Raw genomic sequence first — 14,872 nt, 5'->3', positions numbered from 1 at the left:
ATCAATATTATAAAGGCTACATTGCCATGGGCACACCTAACATGACACTTAAAAAAAAAAAAAAAAAAAAGGGTAACTGACACCAGCAAGAGTAGGTTCAGCATTTGGAACCAACACTGTTTCTACGGTCTTCAATTTAGGTGTTCCATAAAGAGGCAATTACAACAGAACAGCATTTGGCACTTCATTTTCAAATACCACATGAGACTTTGCATATCTTATCCATTAGCATCCAGAGTGGTCTGCTGAGAACTACATAAGGAGAGAAGACAGAAACATGTGAACTGTTTAGATACCACTGCTCCTCAAACAGTAACATTAGTATCTTAAATCTAACCTGAGTAAGGGCACGTCTTCACTGGCAATGTTAAAGCGCTGCCACGGCAGTGCTTTAATGTGGCTTGTGTAGTCTTGGCACAGCTTAAAATGGAGCTCTTAAAAATGTACAAGCAATGTAATTACAGCAGTTTATGATCGTCGACGTAAGTCGCCTTAACTCTGTAGTGTAGACATGGCCTATGTAAAACAAGACAAGATTCTGTAGGCCATATTGTACAGATATAAAATGAAAGCCATATTTACATGCTCGAAATTACTAGTCAAGTCAGACAACAGTTAAATCTGGACAGTGTAAAGAAAAGCATTAAACTCTGACCAGTGTTATTACCACCACCTTAAAAGCAGTAAAAAACTCTTTAACATAACACATATCCTGTTTAGTTTTTGCTTTTTAGTCATGTTGGACAGCAAAACTGGACTGGTCAATTTCACATCTTGGTTATCAATTATTTACACTCAAGGAGGAAAAGTTAAAAGGTTGGATAAGATACAAAATAGAAGGTGCAGACTGGTGAATCAAGGATGTGTGTGTTCCACAATTTTTTTCTTTTGAAGTCTAAATATTGACTTAGAATAATCTTGTTTAATTTATTTAACCGTCTTTACTGTTCCCCTTCATTGAGTCCATCTGGGCTTGTCAGACCACAGACAGAGGTCCATCCCTCCCATACAATAGGAAATGCATCTCTGACCATTACAAGTATCACAATGCAATCATTTAAAAAAAAAAAAAAAAAAAAGCCCTTGCCACAGAAAATGCTTTTTGCTGAGGAGGGAATATGGACATGCACATGTGCGCATGCACACACTCACATACATACACACAAAAAACAGAAAGTATCAAATTGTCCATAGTAAAGACCAAGGCTTTTTATTGACTTTGCAATTACTACAGAACCTAGTGAAAATAACTAGTAGTCACAAGCTTTTAAGTTATGTACATTATTAAATATAAGCCATGTTCTGCTAACCATGTTGGGGGGGGGAGGTTTGTTCACTAGAGAGATTAAATTTCCACAAATAGCCAATGATCTTTCCGAAATGTTTTGGATATTACTCTCTCATTATCACAATTAACAGAAGTAATGAGGTGCAGCCAACATACCAAAAACAAAACAAAAAAAACACCCCTCTCTTTTGCTTCTGAATTGACTGCCACTTCAAGTCATTTTTATAAATGTCAAACTAATCGTAACTGACCGTACTTTGCAAATATGCGTTTAATCTTTTTATGCAATCTTGAGTACATGATATTACTTGTTTTCAAAATTAGATAAATATTTCTTCTTTCTATGCAACTCCAAAATTGGTAACCAGACACCAGTAGCACTGATTTTAATCGAAGTATTTCATCTCCTCACACATCTATCTGCACTTTAGCACAACAGCAGTGTGAAAGAGTGACATCAAAACAGGAATGGAAGTGTATCAGTGTCCAATAACATACGGGGGGAAAAAAACTTCAGTCTTTTTGCTTAAAAAATATTTGAAAAATACACACTGGATTATTTTTGCAGCAGTTATGACATTTGGAAACGTCAAATCCAAGCAGCGATCTGCATTGCTCTTTAGCAACCAGCAGAACCTCAGAGTTACAAACTAACCAGTCAACCACACACCTCATTTGGAACCCGAAGTATGCAGTCAGACAGAAGCAGAGACCCCCTTCGCCCCGCCCCAAAAAGGCAAATACAGTACTGTGTTAAACATAAAGTACTAAAAAAAGGGAAAGCAGCATTTTTCTTCTGCATAGTAAAGTTTCAAAGCTCTATTAAGTCAATGTTCAGTTGTAAACTTTTGAAAGAACCATAACATTTTGTTCAGAGATACAAACATTTCAGAGTTACGAACCACCTCAATTCCCAAGATGTTTGGCAATTCTGAGGTTCTACTGAACTACACTGTCTAGACAATAGCAGCAAATAACTTATTTTACTATTAATTGATCATTGTGTTTTATAAGTCTACAAAAACAGCTTTGCTGGTCATTGTAAAGTATGTATAAGATCAGAAGTTTCCCTGGGTAGATGGGCACTCGCTTTTCAGCGTCCAGATAACTTTACAAGAAAAGTAATGTTTGCACTGTTGTTGTAGCCATGTTAGTTCCAGGATATCAGAGAGAGCCAATGTGGGTGTGGTAATATCTTTTATAGAACCAAATTATCTTAGTGAAAGAGACAAGCTTCTGAGCTCCACAGAACAGACCCAAAGAAGAGCTCCACAGAGCTCTAAAGCTTCTCTTTCCCTCCCCCCCCCACCCCCAGGAGAAGTTGGTCCAATAAAAGTATTACTTCACTACCTTCTCTCTCCCAAAAATAAAAATGTCCGAATACTTATAACATGGTTTGGCCTGTTCCTGTGTGGAGCTAAAGTTATACTACAAGTTTGCTACTAAACCATGTCTTAAATTTATGAAGAGATAGCATATTTCATGAAAAAAACACTGGTGTTTAACATTTCTATAACACTTATGTAAGACCTGTTCTCAAAAGCAAATCCAAACAAGCCACTATATACAGACAGACTTGTACACTGTTCAGTTAGGACAGGGTTTCAAGATGTAATAAAACAGCTACACATATTCATTCACAGAAACCCTTTTAAAATCTTGCTAGCAACAACACTGCTGAAAGCTTTTGACCAATACAGTTCTGTTCACAGCCCAATTACTTCTACAACACAAAGATCATTTATCCTTCACTGTAATTAATCTGAGACCAGAGGCACTTCAGTGCTAGTTAGGGGTGCTGGAACAATTTGTATAGTGGGGGTGCTGAGAGCCATTGAACCAAACTATAAACCCTGTATATGATGGAAACCACTTCAAGTGGGGGTGCAGCAGCATCCCAGCACATTAGTTCCAGCACCTGTGGTGCTAGTACTCCATAGGTCTATAAAGTTTAAAGGTCATTTCAATTACATCTCTATTAAGTAAAGCACTTAAGCCTAACTTTAAGCATGCAAGTAGCCCCACTGAAATCAAAGGGCTATTCATATGCTTTGCTGAATTGGGGCTTTAAAGAAATGAAGTTAACATTTGGCTAACACATTGCATATTTACACACAGGGTTAATGCAGTATCTTCAATACACATTTCACAATCCTCTGAAAGACGTAATTTATTTTAGATTCCAAGCACTTTAAAGCCAAGGCCTGTTGGAACTAGGTCTGTCATACTAATGAACACTGTTCTACCACTAGTGAGATTTTAAGGCAGTTGCATTAGCTCAACATAACCTGGCAGCTGAATAGCATCATGTTGTGGAAGAGTCACTGGTCTCTACTCCTTAACTGGAGACAAGGTGGCATCTGATATACTGCACGGGGGGAGGGAATGGGAGAGGCAACTTGAAATGATAATTAAACTCAGCAACTTTAGACAGCTCTTCAGGAACTATTGGACTGATCAGTATGTATATAAATATATATGATAAAGGTCACCAGTTCACTTGATAGTACAAGTCCATTTAAGAGAGGAGGGTCTTTAAGAAAAAACTAATTATACAAAAAAAGAATTCACACTACTGCATGTTAAGCTATAAATTTTAAATCTAGTCACTGTAATCATTACCCATCTGTGACCATGGCATAATAAATGTGTTGAGGGTCTTAAATTTTATCCTCCTCAGCATTTGGGATTGATCTAAACCGAGCTTAAAAATGTAGCAAATATTAAAACTGGATCATAATGTTCATCTATTACTGCAAGATTATGCAAGTTACTGCCATATTACTGTAGTTGCTCTTTCCCCACAATTAAATGTGTAGCATAGAGGGGAAAAAGGCTTAGCTCCAAACCAAACTTTCGAATGGATAGTCCTGTCAACATTATACACCAAGAATGATTTTAGAACTGTCACAAATATATGCATCTAATTCTCGTCCTTCATCAATTTCACATTGCCCCACATTTGCCCCGCATTACAGCAGTTCGATAGTCCATCACTTTAAAGTCAACATACTCCCAAATGATTTTCCTGGAAATGCTTATCATGGCAGGCCAATGACAGACAGATCTCTCCACACATCCTAATTTGAGACTTGCATTTCAACCCAGATGCCCTCATGCCTCCCACGTTAGTGCAACACATTATTAAACGCTGCGAAGATTTAGAGCAATTTCAGACTAAAAACCACTTTACTTTGCCAGCTAGTGTCCAAGAGAAAAAGAGCAAAAGGATGTAAAGAGGCAGGTAATTCGTTTTCATATTGGACAGGCTTTTAATTTTGTTTCAACCAAACCCTGTTAAAACCATAGGTGGGAGCGTAATAGACAAGGGAGCAGCTCAGGGCAGGGTACTTGTCTGTAAACCATCCAGTACGCTCATGGTGCCACATAAATAATAAGCATCCATAATATTGTATATTTTTGCAACGTACAGATAATTGCCATCTGATTTAAAGATAGCACTTACATAGTTAAAGTTGCGGGGAGGGGGTCCCAGTGGGATGGATGTCAAACACCAAATGAACTGGTTATGGAGGGGGCGGGGGGGCAGAAAGGGTGGTGAAACAGCACAGTTCCCACCCAGAACCCGAGGAAAAGGGAGGGGAGGGAAAGGAATGGGGAAACGGAGCCACCCCAAGCCCACGACCCATCGGGGAAGGCAATAAAACTAAGCCATCCCAAGTCTAGGCAGAGGTAGTAAGTCAATGCACTGCTCAGACAGCAGCCCGTTGCCCTAGGGGACGCGCTAGGGGGGCAAGCCACAGCAGCATCAACGTCTATGCACTACCTGAGAACTGGCATGGTTCCCTCCGCACCCTCCTGGAAGGAGGAGTCCCCACTCGCAGCAGCGGCCGTACACAAGACCCCCGCAGCAGCACCGCAGCCGCCGCTCAGCTCCTCTCCTCAGCTCCCTCTACCTCCCCTGAGCAGCCCGGCCGCTCACCCTGCCAGTAGCCCCGCCCACACACACACACGCGCGCCGCGATCGGCTAACACCCAGCCGGTGGGCGTCACCCCTGCGAGAAGAAGAGACTGAGGCGAGGGGGAGCGAGACTGGTGAAGCGGCCGTAGGCAAGTGGAGGGCTCGCGCCTTGGCTCCCTGAGGCGCACGAGACCAGGCAGTTACAGGACCTGGAATGCCATGCTCGCTCCCTCTATCCGCCATCTTTTCTGTGGGCACACACCCCCTCACGTAATCTGTCACCCAACTTTAAAACCTACACCCAGTGCACCATGTTAAATGGGTTCTTTTACAAAGATCTTTCTGCCCATATTAAAGATGGCCACAAAGTGTTTGGAGGGGATCCTCACAATTACTGTGCCTCACTACACTCTCTGAGCCTGATCATCTTCCCTCTGGGGGCTGCCCTACTGCATGCACAAACAAACTGCTGTGGTGGGGGAAGGTATAGCAGTAGCTGCACCTGTGTGCATTGTTGAGGTCCTGCCCTTACTTCCAAAAGCTATTTATGCCCCACAGAATTGCCAAGTCTGAGTGTTCCATAATCATGAGGCAGGTCCATCCCACAACTCATCAGTGTGGCCTTAAAATAATCAGATGGATTTTTTTTCTTTTCCCCAGTACAGATTGGGTTATTTTAATTTAGTTGCTGGGTTTTGAGCCTTTAAGATGCACTTAGGTCACAGTGTCCAGCTTTCCTCTGCAATGGTGACCACAAGAGACATTCATTTCTTTCAACAACAAGCAGGTAATCAAGAAGTGAAACATCCAAGCAATTTCAGGATCTGGGGCTTGAAGAAACTACACCAAATACTGTTGGAGTTAGCAAGATTGATTTCCCTCCCCCGAGCCCCAGAGCCATCCCTTGGGTATGGCGAATCAGGGCAACCGCCCCGGGCCCTGTGCTTTGGGGGTTCCCGCACTTCGATAAAATCGTGAGGAGGCGGGCAGGGAGGTGAGGTGGGAGGGCAAGTAGGTGAACAGGCAAACAGGGAGGCAAACGGCAGGCAGGTGAGGAGGCAGGTGGGAGGGTTGACAGCAAGGAGAAGAGCGACAGGTGGGGGGGCAAGGAGGAGCCCCACCTACCAGAACCTCCCCCTTCTCCCAGTGCCTCCTGCCCACCAGCAGGCCCCACCCATCAGCACCTTCCCCTCCCTCTCAGCACCTACCACCGATCAGATGTTTTGCAGAGTCAGGAGGTGCTAGAGGGGTGGGGAGCAAGGGCACAGCACACTCAGGGGAGGGAGCAGAACTGTGCAGGGAAAAGGCAGGGCGGGGTTGACACCACCTTGGGGGATACAAAAGAGTGGCCTTAGCCATCTAAAATAAATTGTGCCCCTCATCACACATGGGATGAGCCTAGACAAGTGCTTTTTCAGTAGTAAAAGGAATTAATAGCCCCAGAATTTATTGTTCTTCTCTCCCCTCCATTATCTACCTCTCAGATTGTTCCTTATTTTACAGCTAAGAATGCTCATAACCTACATAGATTTGGCATTTGTTTATTGTGTGAAGTTACTGCTACCAGAAATACTGAGTCATGAACACTGATGTCACACAGGTTATTTATGCCAAAAAATGTCCTGCTTAGTATTTCTGCAGTACTATCTAAGAGTGACAAAATCATTTCTCCTCAACCTACCTCCCTCAAACAGGGAGAGTAATTCAGACTGCCCACTTCCCTTTTAGAATTTTAAATGACTGTGTGCATATTTGCATTTGCAACTTCTAAAATTACCTCCGCTGGGGAGAAGTTCATATTTCTTATTCCAATCATAAATGCTATAACCTTTATCTGCCAATAATTCTGTATTAGAGAACTACAAAATGTTGTGTTCTAACTTTCCATTGCAGTTCTACCAGCACTGCTTTTCTGACAATAATTTTATGGACCACATGTTGTACTAATAAAAGGAAATCTGTACAACCAGTTGAGTTTTCATCAAATTGCAGACAGTAGTCTACACTATTTTTATCATTCTGCTCTTCCCTTTAGAAGTCAAAGGGCCAAATCCTTGAGCCCACTTTATGCCTCTGACTACGCAAGGCAGCCAGAAAGCCAGCCACTGGGGGGCGGGTGTTCCCTTGTGTAAACAGAATCCTGAGGTGGCTTATAGCTACCTTCACACCTCCAGGCATAGGACCCAGTTAAAGTCTCCCGTCCCATCTAAAATAGCTGAGAGGTGGTTTCATACAGATTTATAAAGTTAGTTTATCTATTCATAGTTACTGTCTCTATCATATAAAGTGTGGATTACTTCAAATGGAATTTTTTTCTGTTTAGAATTGCAACAATTCTGTGTTTTCCTTCTTACAAAAGGCGAAATGCATCTCTCTAATTCATCTTTTTTAGTTTTGATGGCTCTTTATGAAGAGATGAGTTGCTTATATACATCTTAGGTACAACTTTTGAAAGTTAGTTCAGTATCTATTACACACCAAGAAATACTTTGTGTGGATTGGTTTCAGAGTGGTAGCCGTGTTAGCAAAAAAAACGAGGAGTACTTGTGGCACCTTAGAGACTAACAAATTTATTTGGGCATAAGCTTTCGTGCATCTGATAAAGTGGGTTTTAGCCCACGAAAACTTACGCCCAAATAAATTTGTTAGTCTCTAAGGTGCCACAAGTACGCCTCGATTTTTTTATGTGGATTATTATTCAGGAATAATAGGAGAACGACTGAAACCAAAGTGTGCTTTATTTCTTTAATCACAGTATCTGATAGCAGTTCAGATACCATAGTGAGGTGAGTGATATTTTATCAAGCTGAGTGATTGCCAAAGAAGAGAGGAATAGAGAAAAAGAAGAGGGAAAGAATAGAAAAAAAAAAGAAAGTGCACCCTTTACATATTTCTTAGGTATACTCAATAAAGGGGAGAGGAATGGAGAGAGGGTCACCTGCCTCTCTTCCTTTCTTTCAAGGATAAATTGAATAGTCATCTCTCTCAACTAGAATTTTGTGAACAACAGGGGGTTTTTTGGTTCGCTAACACTTTAAAAAAAACAAACAAACAACATTGTTTGAGGAAAAATGAAAAAGCTTTGATTTGACTGAGCCTTTTTAAAATAAAAACAAAGAAAATTAGTACTGAAACAAAGATATTTCAAAAATGTGAAAGTCTTGCCAAATCTGTATTTTTTGCTGAAAAAAGTGTACACAATTTTTTTCACCTAGCTCTATTCTCAATTTTCATAGTTTGTCTCTTTATCTAGGATTAAAACAAACAAATAAAAATGAAAACTTTGATCTTACAGAAAAATAACCCACAACATTTATATAGGATACTATGGTGATGAGGGTCAAGTAAGTATCAGTCTCCAAAGTCCTAACCCTATAAAGACACACACACATAGCTTTACACACACACAGTGTGTACTCAGGGGGGGCTATTCACATACATAAAGTTAAGCAAATGCACCACTTTCACAGAATGGGGACCTTCAGAAAGAATTTTCTTCATATAATCAGCCTGTTACTTGGTTGCATGCAAGCATAGGAGGAAAAAATATTTTTGAAGCATACCTAACCTGCATATCCTTATATCAACATTTGTAAAGATATGAATTACTCTGTATCAAAGTATCTAATTTATGATTTTCATTAAAAAATCAAAATACAGTGGTGAGTTTTGAAGGGGATGCCTTATAATATTCATATACCCCAGTGAGGTTAATACTAATCAATTTCAACAGGATACTGTTTTCCTACACTTCTCTAGAAATGTCAGTTAACCTTTTGTTAGCAATACATTCCCCAATCCTAGAATTGGATCCACACAGCAGACCCTTACACATGTGCAGAGCAGGACCCTGGTGGGAAGGCTCCAAGGACAGTTGAAGATATCTGTGAACCATCTCTGTATAAGTGGACAAAAACCCCACAAACATAGTTTGTTTCCTCCTCATCCCCCAGTAACTCAAATTCAATATCACAACCCTGAATCACAAGCTATCACTCTCCATAATACAGTTATGCACACTCTATAAGCAAATAATAAAAAACAGAGTAAACCAAAATTAAGCTCTAGATCCAACAGTTTCTTTTACACTCACAACTTGTCCACATTGACTCTCCAACAATTTCCATGCAAAGGGGGAAAGAGGAAATTCTCCCCCCCTATTTCCAGTTACCTTACAAGTTTATTTGTAGGTAAGATCAGCTGACCTGATTAGATGAGTAATGCTACCCAGCTGCCATCCTTCTGTCCCAGATCAGTTGGATAGAAAGGAACTCACAAAAGACCTGGGAAGAATCCAATTGAATTTCAGAATTCACTATCAAACCTGCATATTTGCCGGGAACAGTGAACCCAGAGAGATAATGTAGACAATGAGGGGAAATACGGATGGTTATAGCCCAAGAGAGTTCTTTCCAGTGACCCCCAAAGTGCTTGTACACCCCTTCATACACTGCATGAAATGAATACATTATTTAAACAAACAACAAAATAAATAGGTCTCTGTTCCAATCTGATAATGGACAAGAATAAAAACTGCACTGGGTAATTTTTGTTCTGGCAACTCAGGCATGATTACTTCAAGTTTTGAGCAATGACATGTGGGGCCCTAACTACTAATTATAGAATTAAGTAACTGCATAAGGTGAAACAGATCCTTCGTCATTATAATGCTGGCATTTTTCAGTTGGCCAGTCAACTAACTGCTTTGGAAGATATATATTTATGTTCCAACAGCAGCCAGAGGAAAGTTTGTTGCTCATATTCCCTCACAGAATGAAACCAAAGCACCTTTGTGCTCTGCTCATCTTTCTAAAGAGAGAGTTTTGTAAAATATTACTCCCTAAATTTCCACCTGTCAACAATATACTTATTGGTTTTATCTGTCTTTCAGGTTTTATCTGTCTTTCAGGACCCAATATTGCAAGCTAATACATACAGTCACACATCTGCATAGAGCCACACTGAAGTCAGTTCCCATGTGGCCAATGAGAATACTCATATGAGCAAAGTTATGCACCTGCTTACCTGTTTGCAGAATTGGGCCCTACAAGGGGATCTGGGAAGGAAAAAGATGCACAGATCTGAGGGGGTGAAAACAAAGGACAGAAATAAAAGAGAGTAGGGTGAAATGAAAAAGCAAGAGAAATGAAACAAAGTGAATTGCTCACTTCTAGATGGGAAATTTATTGGAGTTTATTTAAGATACCAATCTAGTTTACAGTCGAGTTTATTTGGATTGGTAGCTGAAAGAAGACACAATAAAACCTCTTCCCTAAAATTGTGCAATCTTCCTTTACTTGAAAGAACTCTGGAAAGGGAATAATTTTTAAATGCATGAAATACTAGTAACTTAGCAAAGAAGCTAACTGTAAAATAACATTAATAAAAAAAACTTTGCATTTTTTTTTATACATCGATAAATAGACCAGGGCCAAAATTCAACTTTAATTATAAGCAACAACTCTTCCTAAAACCATTAACAATTGTGTTCTTGATAACTTAGTCTAAGGAGAATAAGTTACCTAATACTAATAGAGAAAGGAGGATATTGTGCTTTGTATTTTTAGTTTAAAACACCAACTGCCAAAATTCAGTGCTTACCTATTCTGCATGTAGACAAATCAATTTCTTCAAACTGCCATCTACATCTTGACCATCCAATTAATATAAGAGATGCAGAGCATCCACAGGAAAATGATAATGTAGCTGACAGGACTTTATCACAGGAAAGAATAGCATTTGTTAGAAAGAGCTCCCAAGGAAGTTGTTCATTTGCCTGTTCCATATATACATATATAGAGAGAATTTTTTAGAGGAATTTTCAAATTATTTTATAATCTCAGCAACAATTTATGCAATGACATATATTGCAATTTATGCAATGACATAACATCTTCTGTATTATCCTCTATCCCTATCCTTAAATAACCTACCGTTTTGTTTGCCCTTTTTTTTTTTAAATCACAGCTGTACAATGAACAGAGCTCTTCCTTGAGCTGTCCACAGTGAGGCCCACGTCCTTTCCCTGAGCTGGTAAAGTTAATTTAGAACCCAGTAAGGTGTATGAGTAGTTCACATTTTTCCCACCCATGCAAACTACTTTACATTTATCAACATTGAGTTTAATTTGCCATGCCATCATGTTGCCCATTCACCTAGCTTGGTTAGGTCTTTCTGAAGTTCCTCACAGTCCTCTGTAGACTTGGCTAACCTACACAATTTTGTGTCATCTGCACATTTTACCATCTCACTGCTCCATCCTTTTTCCAGATCACTGATAAATATATTAAGCTACACTGGTCCTACAATAGAATCATGTGGCACCACACCATTAACTTTCTGCCATCATGGCAATGGACCATTTATTTGTTTTCTGTTTCCTAGCTAATTTTTGATCCCTGACAATATTTTGCCGCTCACCCTATGACTACTGTGTTTCTTTTAGTAATCTGATATGGAGGAACTTAGTCAAAGATCAGACGACTGGAGAGTCTAAGTAAATAATGTCATCCATTTTTGGGTATCAGCTAGTTACTGACAAGTTCAAAGCATTCTAAAGTTTAGTGAGGCATGATTTTTCTTTGCAGCAACCATTCTGGTTAGATCCTAAATACTGCTAAATTACAGTTTTTGTTTGTTGAATTTTTTCTATAAACTCTCCTCCCTCCCCTCCCCCCAAAAAAGACAACTTAAATCATCATCCATCACAGGCTCCGGGTATCCTGAAACCAATTAGAAGCACAATGTAAAAAACAACAAAAAAAACAACCACCACCCCAAAAATAAAACAAAAACAAACAAGCAGTTATTTTCTTCTCCCCATCTCCTACAAAACACTCCTCAGTCAGCAGACCTATTAAAACTCCAGTCCTACACAGCAATTCCAGACCCAACTAAGAATCAAAATGGCAGCAGTATGTCACAGGGAGAGAGTCTCTCAAGTAGGTCCCAGATCATTTAAGGCTTTATTATGTCATAAACAATGCCTTTTACACACTGCTGAGAAGTCAATTGGCACCCAGTGGAGATCTCAGGGCAAAAGTGCAATATCCTTATCACAAGATACTGTGTGGGCATGGCTACCCTTACGAATTAGAGCACATTAAAGCAGTCCAGTGCGCTCTAACTCATGACGCGTCCACACTAGCAAGGCACGTAAAGCGCTCTGACTCCGCGGCTAGAGCACTCCTGGTAATCCACCTCGACAAGTGGAATGATGTTTGAGGCACCCCTGCTGGAACACCGCGGCGCCAGTGTGGACGCCCTGGTATGTTAATCCGCTCTGATCGGCCTCCAGAAGTGTCCCACAATGCCTGTTCTAGCCACTCTGGTCATCACTTTGAACTCTACTGCCTTGCCCTTAGGTGACCAACCATCAGACCCGCCCTTTAAATTCTCTGGGAATTTTGAAGATCCCCTTCCTGTTTACTCAGCAAGGCGTGGAGTGCTCTCAGCGAATCTCTCCAGGTGACCATGCCTCCACGCACCAGGCGATCCCCAGTATGGAGCAATGGCAAAGTGCTGGACCTCATCAGCGTTTGGGGGGAGGAAGCTGTCCAGTCCTAGCTGCGCTCCAGCCGTAGGAATTACAATACCTTCGGGTAGATATCAAGGGACATGATGGAAAGGGGCCATGACCAAAACGCTCTCCAGTGCGGGGTTAAAGTGAAGGTGCTGCGGAATGCCTACCGCAAAGCCTGTGAGGCAAACAGCCACTCCGGTCCTGCCCCCACGACCTGCCATTTTTACAAAGAGCTGGACGCAATACTTGGGGGCGACCCCACCTCCACTCTGAGTACCACCATGGACACTTCAGAGCACAGTCCAACAAGGCAGGAGGAGGAGGAGGAAAGCAGGAGCGAGGGTGCTGAGGAGAAGGAAGACACCACAGCATCCCTAGATGCATGCAGACAAGGAGCTGTTCTCAAGCCAGGAGGAAGGTAGCCAGTCGCGGCAGATGGTGCTTGGGGAAGGACAAACACCAGAGGAGGTTCCTAGTAAGCGGCTTTTATTTTGGGAAGTAAGTTATTCGGTGCAAGCTCTTGGGGCAAGGAGGGTTAAGGCTGCATGGATGCCTAGATGCAGAACAGGGGGTTGATGTGCTCTCTCACATCATGGTAATCGGCCTCAGTGATCTCTTCAAGGTCTCATCCAGAACTTGGGCAATGTGCTTGTGCAGGTTTCATGGGAGAGCCACCGTGGTCCTTGTCCCAGTCAGGCTAACATGTCCGCGCCACTGTGCCGTGATGGGCAGGGGGGACCATTGCTGCACACAGGGAAGCTGCATATGGATGGGCCAGGACAGAAGCTGCATTGTAGTAGAAGACCCTCCCTTGCTTCCCAGGTCACCCTCAGCAGCGAGATATATTCCAGGATGAACTCCTGTGGAAAATGTGAGGACAGTATTCAGAAAAGGGCCCCCCTTGCAGCTGTTGGCTCTCTCCAAGGCACAGAAACCCATAGGACAGTTCAGCCATGAAAGAATCAGTCCCCCTTCACCCTGTGCTTACTCACCATTTTGGGGCTCCCATGGGTTATGTGCGCTCGCTTTGGGATGGGCAAATTATGCTATTGTGTAGACTGTGCTTGCCCTTAAGTATGGGGGAATCATTCCTCTCTCTTGTGAACAATTCTGCCTCTGTTAAGTGTTGCATTTTGCCTTTACAGATGCAACCCTGAGATCCCAGCCGTCCATGTTATCACTGGCCGAGAGGCTGCAAAGAATCAGGAAGAGGCCATGTAGAAGCAAAGAGGACATGCTGCAAGAAGTCATGCATCACTCCCTTAATGAAAATCAAAAAGCGCAGGAGTGGCGGAAGAGTGAAAAGAGGGTCTGCCAGCAGAATGTGGATTGCCGGCACCAAAGCACAGAGCGGCTGCTAAGCATCATGGAGCGCCAAGCCGACTCGACCTAGGTGCTCATAGCCATGCAGGTGGAGCACTACTGCACCTCCCTCCCCCGCAGCCCTTGTCCCAAAACTCTTTCCCTCGTGCCCCCATGTTACCTCCAACCCACTTTCCCCAACATCCGGGTTCTTATCACCACCAGCTGCCTCCAACATCTGTAGCTTCACCACCCAGCCCTGAAAACTACGACCCTTACCCACTGCACTCAACCCCCATCACCATGCATTTTACCCAGCCTGAAGTGCAGCACTCATTGCACAGCACTCCAAACAGGAAGGCTGAGTATGATAACGGGACACACACAAACCTGTAATTGTTTCGTTTCCCACCCCACCCCCTTGCCCTTTGTGTTTCCCAAGCAGTTGTGTTTCTTTTCAAAAAATGAATTTTCTTTTCATTAAATGGATGTTTTTGCTTTGAAAACATTCTTTATTATTGCATAAAGTAAACGATACCTTAGCCCAGGAAAGCAACAAGCACCGCAAGTCAGTGTATCATAAGTAGCAAACACACAATGTTCCTACTAACACTGGAACCACTGCACTTCACTCCCGTGCAGGGCACCAGACATTACTGGTGGCTTTCAGCCTCAAATTGCTCCCTCAAGGCATCCCTAATCCTTGCAGCCCTGCGCTGGGCCCCTCTAATAGCCCTGCTCTCTGGCTGTTCAAATTCAGCCTCCAGATGTTGAATCTCCAAGTTCCCTGCCTGAGTGAATCTTTCACCCTTCCCTTCACAAATGTTATGGAGGGTAC

At 42.1% G+C, this 14,872-nt stretch overlaps 1 protein-coding gene across 6 annotated transcripts in view; it reads right to left on the bottom strand.

Moving 5' to 3' along the window:
- The window catches only part of ADK (adenosine kinase), a 555,104-nt gene that overhangs the window by 532,362 nt on the left and 7,870 nt on the right, over positions 1 to 14,872 (bottom strand). The window contains exon 1 of one of the 6 annotated variants that reach the window (XM_043551795.1): positions 9,304 to 9,364. The exons of 3 other annotated variants lie outside the window; for them this stretch is intronic. Coding sequence is in view for 2 of the 3 variants with exons in the window: in XM_037904416.2 (XP_037760344.1) it covers positions 5,076 to 5,089 (14 nt within the window). In the remaining variant the exon portion in view is untranslated. Of the gene's footprint in view, positions 1 to 5,075; positions 5,479 to 9,303; positions 9,365 to 14,872 lie in introns of those variants that run through there. 2 more of the 6 variants (XM_037904416.2, XM_037904413.2) reach the window with 2 other exon arrangements.

Source organism: Chelonia mydas, chromosome 7 (assembly GCF_015237465.2).
Source record: "Chelonia mydas isolate rCheMyd1 chromosome 7, rCheMyd1.pri.v2, whole genome shotgun sequence".
Taxonomy (NCBI): Eukaryota; Metazoa; Chordata; order Testudines; family Cheloniidae; genus Chelonia; species Chelonia mydas.
This window is presented reverse-complemented; position numbering and strand designations above follow the sequence as displayed.